At 37.6% G+C, this 15059-nt stretch overlaps 2 protein-coding genes across 2 annotated transcripts in view; one reads left to right on the top strand and one right to left on the bottom strand.

Annotated features, from left to right (window-relative positions):
- Positions 1 to 2814: 2814 nt before the first annotated feature.
- Positions 2815 to 12237, top strand: mfsd9 (major facilitator superfamily domain containing 9). Its single transcript, XM_008434678.2, has 6 exons — positions 2815 to 2991; positions 4557 to 4644; positions 5947 to 5990; positions 6915 to 7044; positions 7745 to 7954; positions 8766 to 12237. The coding sequence occupies exons 1-6, from the start codon at positions 2905 to 2907 to the stop codon at positions 9620 to 9622; spliced, it is 1416 nt and encodes a 471-aa protein (XP_008432900.1). The 5' UTR covers positions 2815 to 2904; the 3' UTR covers positions 9623 to 12237.
- The window catches only part of slc9a2 (solute carrier family 9 member 2), a 13640-nt gene continuing 10322 nt past the window's right edge, over positions 11742 to 15059 (bottom strand). The window contains 3 exon segments of the mRNA XM_017303780.1: positions 11742 to 13123; positions 13664 to 13748; positions 14609 to 14725. Coding sequence (XP_017159269.1) covers positions 12708 to 13123; positions 13664 to 13748; positions 14609 to 14725 — 618 coding nt within the window. The 3' untranslated portion in view covers positions 11742 to 12707.

Below are 15059 nucleotides of genomic sequence, written 5' to 3'. Positions count from 1 at the left end.
CCAGGCAACTGGACACCCAGAATCTGAGAGGGAATGTCAGAGTGGGGTGAGACAGAAATGGCAGCAAAGGAGAGAATAATCCAACAACACCAACCCCTTCTCTCCTACAAGACAACAAAGTGATGATGCCCCAGGGGGGACAAGTTTAAATCTGCCAGACGGTTTTGCAAAATCTCTGAAACTCACGTCAGAGATTTGATTTATTCTGAAGTGAGTTTTCACATACAAACCACTATATCAATAACGTTTTCCTTTAGTTGTGCAATTTGTTTTGCTTTAAATCGTTCGTCAAAACAAAACCTGCAACCTCGTCTATTGACATTGTGTGACGCTCCTGATCAGAGTTTTACATTTTTCTTTTTTTTAATCAAATTTCTTCTTCAAGTGTGTTTCTTTGTATTATGAACAGCAGCAAAGCAGTTTGAGTTGTAAGTGAGAATAAAGAAATTATTAAAATACAGCAACAATAAAACACATGGAGGAGTTTTGTTTGGAAGACCAAATCAGGCTGAAATTCTTTATCACTATTTTATTGTCAAACACGATTGGCTGCCATTACAAGCCTTCTTACATACTGTAAGGATTGGTTAGTACATGCAAGTAAAATTATACTCAAGTCCCAACATTTTTTTTTTCCTGTAGACTTGCTAGTTTGTACTCTAAGTCCACCCGACTCACTAACATAAGAATCATCCAATGATCTTCTCCTTACAAATCATATGAGTATTCAATGTCAATGTCATTTTTATTTATAAAGCATTTTAAAAACAGATATTAACTGCATCAAAGTGCTTTACAGTATTCATGAAAGTACAGTATTCAAGAAGGTAAAAGTTCAATTTGTCATGTATTCATTTTTCAAGTGATGATTCAGACAGAACTATTTTTAACAGGAATATAAACATATTTATACCATATAAAGCTCTGAAGACAATCATTGTCACAGTTTGCTTCATATTTCTCTTCTATGACAGTGTTTGGCAGCTCTACGACTCATCATGGTCAAACTCTGGCTCTAGTACAAACCCTAACACACATAAAGTAGAATTTGAAGAGACTGTCTTTATTTTTGTGACTTGTGATTTCCCTACCTTTTTTCATACATTTATTTTTATTCATTTGCAGTGTTTTGTGCCACATCAAATAATTCCCCTCATAAACACCTAAAGTAAAATATTTAGCAGTGAACCTATAGGTGAGCACTTTGCAATTAACACCCTTTTGTGACCGGTCCGCTCTCGACCAAAGCTGTTATATCTCAGTGCTTGTGAGTGAATGAGCTGGTTTGGTCAGCTTCTGGTGGTCAGGAGTCTTTCTTTGTCAAGTTCATCCCAACAGAGTAAAATCTCATTCTGATTTTCAACAAAATATTTTCAATTTTAGTAATAGCTCAGTTTAGTCAACTGCCACATGGTGTATACTTAGAAATACAAAAATTGTATTTTAAATAGAGCAGGAGTAAACATGATGGCCCACCAGGGGGCAGACAAAACAGTTTCTGATATTACGAATGTCATTAAGCAAAATTACACGAAACTAAATAAATGTGCCAAATAAATGTGCCTTGTATCTGGCATCAGCAAAACACAAATGTTCTTGTTTTTGTGCGCATGGAGAATTAGGAGTTTTGTTTTCACTCTGAGAAAAAGAATCCTGCACAGACTTTTCTTCAAGGACAATAATTGTATTTTATTTTATTTAGTTTCTGTTTTATTTCAGCTTTCTTTTGTTATAAATAATGTAGTCCACCAATTCTTAAAGTCCACATGATACATACTTTAGAAACTGTTTCAGGGTGCATATTTTACTGTATACATTTGTTTTCTTTTTTAATGTTTTTAAATTATGATTTTAGCTCATTGTGTATTTTACTATATAGTTCTTATCTTCCATGCAATACATCCTTGAGAAATTAGTTTTTAAGAAATGGAGACGTTTTCATTTATTTATCTAATTATTTTTATTTATCTATTTCACTTCTTTCAGCATATTTCATTTTCCTCGCATGTTTTCAAGGTTTATGTGATGTGTACTTGAGAAATTAAGACAATAATTTACTTTTTAAAATATGTTTGGTTTCATTATTCTTAATGTCAGTTTTATAGTCAATTTTAATGAATGTTTTGGTTCTTAAGGATTAACACTGTGAATTGTTAAGATTGTAAATTTAATTTGTTATTTGTAATTTGCTTTGTTTTATTATATAACTTTAAATTATATTGTTTACATTTTTGGTATAGATGCTATTTATTTTATTTTATTTTATTTTATTTTATTTTATTTTATTTTATTTTATTTTATTTTATTTTATACTTTGTGTTGCATGTTTGTAGATTTTTTTTTAAATTAAAGTAGCAGTGTGCTCGGGATGATCCAGTAGGTGGCAGAAAATAAACACAATTTGTTCATTCAAAGGTCGTTGAAGAAAACAAAAGGAAGGACCTCAAAACATTTAATCGATGTCCCTTTTTTATTAAACGTCAGAATTATAGGCAGAGCTTTTTATAAAATTATTTTCATTTCTTTGTTACAAGCAATTTACAGCTAGTAACGAAAAGCTTTTTTTTTTCATGTCCACGTCTGTGACGTAAATGGATGATACCATCTACTCCACAGTCACGGGGGAATAGTCACTTCAAAAATTACTCATAAGGATAAAACAATTCACCTTTAACCTCTACGATAAGAAATACACACTTCTCTTAAAGTGTAAGATGTTTCTTTTAACCCAGTAGCTTTGACACGATCCAACATGTCTGCCCCCTCTCCGGCAGCGGTCCACCGTCTCCCCCATTGCGGCTGCCGGAGCGGCCCGCCGGCTCTGAGACGTGTGCCGTGTTTGCTTACAGTAGAGCCGGATGGGAGCTTCCGCCTCGGCTGTGAGCGAGCTGTCACCGCGGGAGGATGAACAACCAGAGATGTAGCACTTTATTCCTGAAACTGAAAGGACGGAGGGGAATCATACACTGTATCTATGTGGTGGGCTTTATGGTGAGTCGGGAACTGCGGGTCTCTGTTGCTGCTTCAGGTGTCTAACTGGGTGAGATGTGAAATCAATGACACGGGCAGGCTTTCATAACTTAGGTGTGATGTCAAGTATGCAAAGGTACAGATTAGAACCGGTTCAATCTTTGTATTAGAGTATAACCCATTGACAGGAAATAATAATAATAATAATAATAATAATCATTGCTATCGCTGGTTAACGGGTGCTGTGGTAATGTGCTAATCATTGAGGAATCTGGGAATGTCAAGTTGTTTTAACATCTCTGTTTGTTTTCAGCCAGCTGCTGCAGAGGAGATTTAAATTCACAAACACACTCTGATCAATTCCTTGAAGCTTTTGTAATTAAGGAGGTTTTGGGTCACCCCCGCAGATTCTTCCAAATTAAAACCTTTCACGGTTTCAGTCATCTAATTAAAGGTGGCTAAAATAATTCAGGAAACTGACTTGAAAACTAAATGGGGAAAAAATAAATGTTACCTAAGCTTTAAAAGAATGTCATTATTGGATTGTGTTAGAACGCTGTATGAGCAGCTGTGTGCCTCCAATTAAGCATCTGGCAAAAGCTGCTTCAATCTCAGCTATGCAGAAAAACAGGATGTAGCTGCTGATTGAGTGTCTGATTTGTGCTATGTAAGCATGCCCTGAATAATTAATAGCTGTAGATTGTCTGCATGTTTCACCTGTTTCTAACCTGCTGGCTGTCACGTTTCCTGTGACTCCTCCCTCCTGCAGGGAGTGAAGCTGCTGTCTGACACACCCATGTCTCTCCAAAGCCATTCTTTTGAAGCCTGTGTATTCACAGAGTCAAAGATATGTAATTCCTACGAATATTTGCAGAGTATATCCGTAAAAGGTCTGATGAATAATTTGTCTCTTTATAATATTTTCTTCTTTGTTTTTGGTGTGACTGGTTGCCCGAACATAAATTTAGACTGGAAGTGGTGCTGATTTAAATTCAGCAGCAACACAAAGTACAAAATCTGGGAGGATATAATAATTAACTTTCTTTTCCTGTGATGAGAAATATAACTTTATCATTCTGCTATTTATCTACTGTTTTCTTACCTGTGTATTTACTTTGTTTTTTAATTATTATTCTTTGCAGTTGAAGGACTTAACTTTTTTTTCTACTACTAATTATTTTATGTTTTTATATTATTGTTTTATGGCTATCTGATAATGTTTTTATATAATGTAACTATGTTTATATACTATACGTGTTTATATTACTGCTGGATATGTGTTTTATTTTATATAATATTTTTTATGTTGGAGCTGATTTAATGCAGAGTTCTTTTTTTATTTACAAATCTTATAAGTGTATATACAGTCATATTCAATTAATTAGAATATGTGCTCAGAATAAAAACTACATTTTGAAAATAACCTTTTAGAAGATATCAAACATACTTTTCATTACACCTACATGTTGTTATTAAAAATGCTGTTATTCTTTAGGTTTTGTTTTCTTTTATTGTTTATTTTCTTATTGTTTTTGTCCTGTCCCAAAACCGAATCATTTTTTGAGATCTTCTCTTGTTTTCTGTAGGACTTGTTCGGGGTGAGCATGATCATCCCGCTCTTGAGCCACCATGTAAAGGCTCTTGGCGCGAGTCCCACAGTGGCTGGAATCGTGGGTGAGTTGTGTTTTCATAATAGTTAAGTGATATGTTACATTTCTGTGAGCTCAGCCTTCTGAAACAAACTGTCTGATGGCTACAAAAGACAAATCAGACAACATAAATGTCACATTCACAATTAGTTAGTTACTAAAACTTTACAGATCAATACGAAAAGGCCAAAATTAGTAAATTAATTCAGAAAACATTCATCTTTAACCCAATACTTAAACACAGGAGCGTGCTTTTACCAAAGACTGTCTTCTTTACGTTAGACGGCTTCACTTCATTCAACATGTTTTATTGGAATTTCTGTGACAGATCAACGCAAAATAATTATTAAGTTGGAAAGGTAAAATATTTTCATTTTGTTATTAATATTCTAACTCTAACATCTAGCCCTCTTTCTGATACCCTTCAAAAGTAACAACTATTGTGACATACAAAACCACCGAGATACGATAAACTCACAAGTCGGGTTAGAGAGCATCACGTAGGAAAGCAGCCAAGAATTACCTATTTACTTCCCACATCTGGAGGGATAACAAGAATAAAACCATAAGAAGTCCCGTTTAAACATTTTTGAAAAGCCAAACAGCTTGAGGAAGATGTTGCGATTACGAGAATGTAATATTTTAACTTGTTCGACTTCACTTAAATTTCAATTTGTGGTAGAAAACTAATGTAGCAAATCATACTGAACTCTCCATCTCCAGTTAAGAACATGGAAGTGGGAGCTTTATGTTGTGTAGAGTAATAGATTTCTGCAAGGTCAGGAAAGGTTTTCAGAGTTAATAGGAAAATGGACAGAGAACAATATTTAAAATAAAAACTGTAAAAAAAAAATAAATTGTTTTTTGAGCACGTAACATCCTAACAAAAGATGCTGTTGTCTGTTGTTCGTGGTTGTAATGTGAAAACGTTCCTGAAATTTGAAGGGTTGTGAATACATGTGTTACTGTGCAATAACCAATCTTACCATTGTGGAAAAAACACAAAATGTTTTCATTTCTTATCATGGACTATTGAGTGTGATTGACAAGGAAATGTGCATGCAATTTAAATGCAACACTTAAATGCTGTGATTTCTTTCATAACTTCTCTTCATATATTAAGATTTATTATCCATGTAAACTCAAAAAATGGAAGTTGCCCAGTTTATGACTCTGGATGCAAATCTGAATCACAAAACCAATTTTACAGTCACCTTAACTGTTTAGTAGATAGTAATCAATCAATAACTAGTATTTACACTTTTAATAGTAACAATAAAAATCTGCAAGCAAGATTTTTATTTGTAACTTGATCTATAATTTGCAGGATCTACGTATGGAATATTGCAGCTTTTCTCCAGCACAATAGTAGTGAGTATTGACTTTGTTTCTCTGTGCAGCCTCCTTTTCTGTAGGATTTCCTGGTAAACAAGACGAGCCCACTATAGTGGACAAAATGGCTGAATTCCTGGTAATTTGTGGAAACAAAAAAAAACACAAAAAAAAACACTGGTTGTTCAAGATTGATTGTGATCGCACAATGGGATCACTGTGAAGACTTTAATGCGCGTAACTGGCTCATGGTCGGCCACAAAATCCTTCTTTTAATACAGAAATCATTTCTAATTGTCTCCGCCCTTCAGAGAGCAACCTACGAAATAAACAAAATCATGAAGATGCATAATTTAAAATTTATTTTAAAAATTAAGAAAGAGCACAAAGTAAGTTTGGCATCTGCAGCTGAATTCTTAACTCCTTCTGCTGCTGCACACGGCTCCAGAAATTGGTTTAATTTTCAGGGGTCATGGGACAAATTAAGCACATAAAGAGTCATCTGTTGGTGCCCTCATGCAGGCAGACTGGATCCCTGTGAATGTTGGGATAATGTGAACAGCTGCAACCCAAAAGTTTACATCCAGAGCACAGATCGTCTCAACTGCTCCTAATTTTATTATTTCATCATTGCTGTGTGTGTGTGTGTGTGCGTGTGCGTGTGTGTGTGTGTGTGTGTGTGTGTGAGAGAGAGAGAGAGTCTAATCAAACCACAGCTGCTTGGCGCACAGAGGATGTGGAGTTTTAGTTGTTGTGCCTCTTGTTTCTGAGTCGCGTGATTTTTTTTTTTTTTACACAACTAGCATAGTTTCAGAGCAAAGTTAAAAACTTTTCTTTTCTGTACGCGCTTGTTAAGAAATATGCTTTTTATTTGTCCAACTCTGTCATTGATTGCTTAATGATACCATTATTGTCGAAGCGTATGTCGATGTGTCGTTGAACGGATCGGCGTGTGATTGGCAGGGCAGCTGGAGCGACGTGGTGGGGCGGCGCTACTCCCTGCTGACGTCTATCCTGCTGAGCGCCTGTGGTTACGGCCTGCTGGGGATTTCTACAAGCATCACTTTATTTGTCCTCGCACGAATACCTGTGGGTGAGTTTGGGGGGGGGCAAACGGCACCCAATGACCTGTTCCAAAGACTCTTGTGGATAAAACGTCTGATTTAAGCTGTATGTCCCTCTAAACACATCAGAGCCACATTTTTTCCCCCCCTGTTGTGCTTTGAAAATAACTCAAGCTCAGCCATGCTGGATTGACCTTGTGAAAATTTATTTTCCCACAGGTTCTCTACTCTGTTTAGGTGTTGACTTTAACTAGACCATTCTAATACATGGCCTAAGCCAAGTATCTACAACCTTAACAATCCAAAGAGGCATTTTGTCCCCTCTGCCCAGCAAAATAAAACTCGTTAATAGCCACAGATGTTAAACAAAATGTTAATTTTTCAGCTGGAATGTGAAATTTTGATTTGATCTCAYGCCTGTTGAGTGTAACTGCTTCTCTTGCAGGATTTAACTCAATCCATCTTCATATTTTCTCTTTTCCTACTGAAGAAAATCATCCCCGCAGCATGATGCTGCCACCATCTTTCGCCACATAGATGGTGTGTTCAGTGTTGTGGACTCAATTCACTAATTAGACAACATCCTGTTGCACTTGATGAACAACCGATGACGCAAACACACGTCCCACATTTCAGATTTCCATTGATTAAAGTCTGCATTTTCTGTCTAATTATGCACTACTTTGTTTTATGTATTAAACATCAACATGTGTGTATTTTTTTTTCCAGGGCTGTTCAAACACTCCTTGTCCATCTGCAGAGCTTTGCTGTCAGACCTGGTGTCTGAATCAGAGCGCCCTCTTGTGATGGGACACTTTAATGCGGCCTCCAGTGTCGGCTTCATCCTGGGTCCTGTAGTAGGCGGCTACCTCACTGAGCACGAAGGAGGCTTTTACACCTCCTCATTTACATGTGCAGCCATCTTTCTTATCAATGCTGGTGAGCCTAAAACGCTAAATAATCTGATATTACAAAATTGCAGTCTTAAGTCTGTGTTTTTATTTCTTTGTATTCCGTCTTTGTTCTTTATACTTCAACTGATTTCAACAATTCATATATCAAAACGTTCACCTTCTTCTGGTGAATTCTAATTCTGCCATATCTTTTTTTGGTAATTTTATCTTTCATACTTCATGCAATATTTTAACATTCATCCAGATTTTGGCTCCATAGAAATGCAATAAAAACAATCAGAATTCCACAAAACTCAGCAAAAACTTTGTGCTCCTTAACAGTCTATTCGTTTTGCATACTTCAACCTAGAAACTCCTTTCAACTTTTAGATAAGTCACAAGATGTTAAGCTGTCTTCAAATGATTCAGCTTCTTGATATCTCTTTCGGTTTTTCTAAAATCAGGATTTAAGTGTTATGCAGATTTCTGTCCATTTTCAGTTTTACAATGTGTTTCAATGATGCGATCCTTCAACTTGCACAGTGTGCACCGATGCTTTTTCAAGTTTGACTGGCTTTTCACAAACAAAATGCAGCTGTTCATGCATTTTTAACCCTACGAAAATAATTTATGCTTCAAAAGATAGCCACAGGCGTCTGCTTTGAGGAAATATAAGCATCACTGCTGAAGGTCTTTTGGTTTTCTTTCAAACACTTCCTGAGCACCGGCATGTCTCCCCTTCCTCCATTTGGGCTCCATATAAAATATTTTCAGCTCCGTCTCTTTCTTTAACAACCTCAGGCGCGTCCTTTCAGCAGTTTTTCTGTTTGCTGTCTAAAGTCATGTTTGTGCTTCAGGCCTGGTGTGGCTGCTGCCGTGGAGCGAGACGATAACCGATCGAAACGCAACTAACTGCAGCAACAGCACCAGCAAAAGATGCCACGACAAATACTGCGGCAAGTCTGTGCAGAACGGCTCTCACGCAAACAACCACCACTCGGCGTCGCCGACGGAGACCGAAGCGGAGCGCAGAGCTGCTGGGAAGCCTGGCTTGAGGTGGAGGGAGGTGTCGCTCCTCCAGCCTGCGTGGAGACAGCTCACCTCCGTCAGCTCCAGGATTCACATGGTGGCCTCTTCCGACATGTGGGACCTCTTTCTGGTGCGTCTCTTGATGGCCGTCGCCATCATGCTCTACTACAGCAACTTCTCTCTGGCCATGGAGGAGCGTTTCTCGATGAAACCGAAGATGACGGGCTATCTGATCAGCTACAGCAGCACCTTGGGGGCCCTGGCCGGGTTCCTGGTGGGGCCGGTCACGCAGCTCTACAGGAACAACATGCCCGCTCTGCTGCTCCACTCCACCATGCTCACCTGTCTGCTCATTTTCCTCTACGCCGCCGCTCCGAGCGTGTGGCAGGTGCTGCTCACCTCCACCTTCTTCGCCATTTCTACCTCTATCGGACGGACGTGCATCACAGATCTGGAGCTCCAAAGGGGAGGCGTCCATGCCAGCGGGACTCTGATCGGGGCTGGCCAGTCGGTGACGGCCGTGGGCCGCGTCCTGGCCCCGCTCCTCTCAGGTCTGACCCAGGAGATCAGCCCCTGCGGTCCGTCCAGTCTGGGGGTAGTGCTCGCTCTGGCAGCTGTGGGTTTGCTCCTTGTCAGAATCCCAAAGTGGGACGGGAGGGCACTGGCAAAAACAGTGAAACTTTAAAACCGTTTCTGCAGCTGAATGACGATCTTTTGTCGAGTCGATGCAGATCCGCCACTTTTTGAAGTGCTCTTATTTGTGGCATGCAGCTGTGGCGAACAGCAGACCCTCAGCGTGAACAGAGTCTCTCACCACGGATGCCTCCGCCAAACAAATCTGCTGATGTCACGACTCGACACAAGGACCGCAGGCCTTTCTCTCAGGGACCGTGGACGTTTGCAGCTCGGAGGAAAAGGCTGCAGAGTTTCTTGTGCTTCCATAAATGCTGAAGTCGGATTTCACAGAAACGCGCAGTGAAGGCCTTAACTTTGGCTTGGTGTCCTTGTTACTGCAATAATCTACGCCGTGTTGTTAATTTAGTTCTGTCAGTACTACTTAGAGGTGCACTCGCCACTGATTTATGAAGACACAAGACCACTGAAATTGTCGTTATTGGAGATCCTCTGGTTATAGCTTTGTGACCAATTCTCGTTCTGCAAGTGTTGGAAAGGTTCGCAAGGATTTTATCCGTTTCTAATTTCTCTTTCCAAGCCATTTGTGTGCATTTAAAATGTTTCTGCTGTAAGCAGCCATTAAATATTTATATTAGGAATGTTAAGTTGTTAAAAAAAATAAATAAAAAGGGGTGGGTTACCATCTTAAAAGAAACACTAAACTTCCCATTATCTACTTTACTCCATTACACACTGATTTTTCTTTTTTACTGTTATATTTCCACTATACACATTTTTGTAGATGCTAACATAAATAAAATGGTTTATTTAAATATAGGATGTGTAGTTAATATTAAATTTAGACATATTTCTACTTATTAACATGAACCATAATTGTGAATAATGGTAGCTAAGCTATTTCAGGAACCTAAATTATGTTATTAATGCTGCTAAACAGAGCTTTGAAAAATGTTATTAGATCATGAGTTTTATTGCGGCTTTTTTAATGCATGTAGCTCAGAAGCCCTTTTCTTACTGCAAAATCACAACCGGTGTGTCCTGCAGACTGTTAACCCTAGATGGCAGGAATGTTCTTCCAAAATGATCCAAGGATAGACTTTGCATCCACACAGGCACGGTGACTGCATTAGGACCAGAAGTGGTTCAAGGCAAAGTCTCAACACTGAAAATGGTTAAGTCTTGTTCTCTCTCACTAAATCGAAGCCTGATCCAACTGCAGACATGATTGGAAATGTAATAATTTCTTTGAAGTAACTGCTTACATGCAGGCCAGTTGAATTCCAACCAGCAGCAGATTTCTTGACACATCTGCACTATTGATTATTGATTAAGACATATTGCAACGGAAGAAATGATGAGAAAAGGTCATAAAGCATGTAAAGAATGTAAAGATAATCTACCAAAGCAGAGATTATGGTTTCATCTATTTAACACATGCTGTTATAGACACATCAATTGTATTTCCTCCTTTAGCCTTATAAAACAGCTTTCATGTAGCAAAGTTGCACTATGCCTGTGTGTCATTACTTGATTTTTTTTAACATTTTTTTTTTTTTAAGTTTCATTTGCAGTTTTTACCTAAAGTCCCAGGTAAGAATTTTCACCTTTGATAAGTCATTATGATAAATTTGTGATTGTAATTTTTCACCATTTAAAAAAATTGTTCATATTATTTCGGCCATATTGACCTGTTCAAATTGTAGAAGTAGTAATGTGAAAAACCTTTACAAATTACACCTCGGTGGCACCTTTTCTTTTCTAATGCAGTGTAAATGGTGTAAAGTAAATTCAGCTTTTAACCTTAATGGCAACTGGAAATGAAGTAAATTATTTTTTTTCTTTGCACTACATATTAAACAAGTACAGCCCTAAATAATAGTAAATATTGTTCAAAATAATTGTGAAAGTTTTTTTTTTTATGTCGGAGTTCAAAATACCCTTACTGTGACGCATAAAAAAAAAAGTCCAGTTTGATTTAAAACTGTATTTTGACAGTTTATTATATGTCATATTCAGTTGATAAACACCATAATTAATCACTACAACATATTAAGATGTCTTTTAGATTTAAGGCAAAATCATTTTTTGTTGTTAAACAATTTTAACTTTAAGCTTTTCATTTTCTGAAAGAAATGCAATGCGAGTTCATCTTTTTGATGTAATTCAGCTTTTTTTCTTCCCTCTGCATATCTGCACTTCTAATCTATGTGGGCCTCGTGTGGCTGGATGGGAACTGAGTTTGCAATCGGCACTTGAATTGACTAAATATAACTATCAGCAGTATAACTGCTGTTCTACTAACTACTGGTTTCTGAAAGATAATTTAAAACACATCTAGGACTCACACAAGACCCACAGCTTTAATTTTTGAATATTTTGCAGGTACAACAAAAGTTTGTTCAGAGACTTTGGGAAATCTTTGTTCTTTTAAATGCGAAACCTTTGTGTTTTTATAGTTGAATCACTTTTTGCATTCTTCAGTTGTCTCCCATGTGTTATACAGGAGTTTGTGTTTATGAAGGTTCGTCACTGCTGTTGGTTGGACTAATGTTTTAATATTTGCAGTGCCTTTACAAAAGTGTTTGCATCAAGAAAAAAATGTGCGTGATTGTGAAATGGAAAGAAAATGATAAACGGTTTTCAAAATAATTCCAAATAAAAAACTGAACAGTCTGAAACATTTTTTGTGACGAAACTCTTGTTTTAGTTATAGCTGCAGGTTTTTGAAGAATGTTTATGGTGCCTCTGCAAATCTAGAAACTGAAGTATTTTATGTATATATTTATTTATTTTTTTTCCAAAGATGTTTACATTGTAATTCCTTGATAAAATTTATTTGACACCTTAAAACAATATAAAAATGAATAGTAAAATTTTAAATGAGACACATTGAGAGTTGTCTGACGTTCTGAAATAGCTCCTCCCCCGCAGTGCGCTGCGCTTCACTGTTCACTGTTTCACTTTTCTACGAAGTTTACCTATGAGCCGGGACTTTATCTTCAGAAAAAAGTGGAAAAAAAAAAGACCTCCAGTGTAAATTGCCCTTCATCTTTAAAAGTAAAATCAGGACTCTTCAGTTTTTTTTTTTTACAATTTGAGGTTCTATTTGATGCAGTCGTTTACTTCCTGGGGTTTCACTGCGGCCGTCTGAGCAGAGGGTTTCCAGGCGTGTTGTCTCTGGGTTCAGCTGCCCAGCTGGGCGGAGGCCTCAAAGCCCCGCGATGCTGCTGCTGCCGCCGCTGCTCCTCTTCTGCCTCGTCCTCATTTCTTACGTCATCAGCGGAGCCGTTGTTATCGTCAACAGGAGGGTCGAAGTGGCGAGGATGAGCTGGGAAGCGGGAGTCGCTGTAGGAGGAGCCAGTTCGGGGTTTGCTGTGGTCTTTGCCAAAGCTCTCACTCTGGCTTTCATTGAGGACGTCGGTGGAGGGAACTTCCTTCAGAGTTCCCAGCCTGTGAAGAGGCATCATGGCTCCGGACGAGGAGCGTTTGGGCTGGCTGAATCGAAAGCGCCGGGTAGGATAGGCTACTTCCGACATGGTTTCATGGTCATCTGAGAATAGAAGGACGGGAAACATGAAGGAAAAATTATAAAGCAGCAATTAGAAGAACAGACGTTTGTGCTTTCTCTAACATTTTCCTTCCACTTCACAGGCATCTTCTATTTGTTGGCCATATTTTAATATGTTGATATTTACTGTGAGTAGGGCTATTAAATGGGTCTCTACACTTTTGTCCAAACAATTTGGTGTCTAATGAAAATGGCATCTGAGCAAGGAAGAGAAATAATTTCTAAAACAATTGGTTGCACTGGATCTTGTTTCTGATCTTCAAAGTAAAAAGGGGAATTGAAACAAATTAACCTGAGCATTTTTGTATTTTCTCTAGCAAAAACTGCTTATTTTTCTTTTGCGCCCGGTTTACACTTTTTCTGGTTCAGATCACATAAAATTTCAATAAAATACATCTATATTTGTTGCTGTGGCATCAGAAAATGTGAGAAAAGTAATGACTGACTCAATACATTTGCCTAATTAGTTTCCTAAATCTTGAAAAAAAAATTGGGTTTGTAAGTTTAGTTTTAGAAGCTTACCTGCATAACTCCGCCTCGCAGATGGATATTTTGACCCCAGACTCTGTCCAGTAGGAAGTGAGAAATATTTCTGAGAGTCTGGAATCTGGGAATAAAGGTACAAAACAGATAATTGGCATGCCTGCAAGGGGATTTGTTTTAACATTTACTGATTACATCATAATTAGGAATGTGTAGATATTTACAAATGTGCTTTAACTTTGTCGAGACCCCTAAGATCGTCCGTTTTTATAGAAGTAAACTTAAACATCAGCAAACCACAAAAAAAAACACAAAAACTGCTGTAATTGAAAAAGATCTTGACAGTTATTTAGTTTCAACACAGCTGTAAACAAATGAAATATTCAATTCTCAAATATACTCATGAATTCCCCAATTCATTTAACAGAGTCAATGAAATTCAGATCCATAAAATGTCAAAATTAGAACCTGGCGAGTAACGATGGATTTTAAGCTTTAGCCACATGACAATAAATAAATAAATAAATAAATACTATCACTTACGCAAATTTTCTAAATTTACAGTATTAACATTAAATTGCACCAAATTCAATTAAGACTAATTATTTTTTTATGGTTTGGGCTAATGTTCACTACATGAGAACTAAATTCTGAATTATAATTATATTATGCATATTATCATATCATGCAGCCAAAACAGAAAAAAAAACAAATAAAGGCAATTTATCTTAATATATTAGATTTATATTAGAAAATATTCCACGTACTTTGCTGTTGGGACTGATCAAAGTCACCTAAGAAACGATGTGACTTATCAAAGATTGTTTTCAGATTTCATTCATTTGGATTTTTTTTTTAGTTGTCCCTTCTATAATTTCTACCAATGTTGCAAAAAGAATCATAGTTCGGTTACAAAAGCAAAACATTTTTTTTTAAGTATGGCAGCATTTGGAAGAATTAGTGAAATCCTGAATTAGAGCTCACCGCTGACTGAAAGCTGCCGRGTCGGAGGCTCCGGCGGATGCTGGCGTGGCGTCTGATCAGGATCTCTCTGGGCTGGTTGTCGTTGGGCAGAGCGTACTTACTCGTAAACGCCACCGTCTGAAAACATAAACACAAAGTAAGGTGACGTTATTCGCACAGTTGTGGCTGTTATGAAGGGCTTTTTTCACACATTTGATCAAGTTTGGCTTCTGTGGACATTTGCAGAAGTCAAAAATGCAGCTCCACTGCCTGCATCGTCCTCTGGAGACAACCAAGGCTCTGATAGATAAACCATTAAGTGCTCTCTTTCAGGGAAGACAGCATTCTTTGAAGCTCGGATTACTCAACCACCAAAACTGACCACACCTGTCTGAGCAACAGGGGGGAAGTTTCTGTGTTTGAGCTTTGCAACCATAAAATTATCCTCCATGATGCAAAACTATCATTTCAT

Source organism: Poecilia reticulata, linkage group LG2 (assembly GCF_000633615.1).
Source record: "Poecilia reticulata strain Guanapo linkage group LG2, Guppy_female_1.0+MT, whole genome shotgun sequence".
Classification (NCBI taxonomy): domain Eukaryota; kingdom Metazoa; phylum Chordata; class Actinopteri; order Cyprinodontiformes; family Poeciliidae; genus Poecilia; species Poecilia reticulata.
This window is presented reverse-complemented; position numbering and strand designations above follow the sequence as displayed.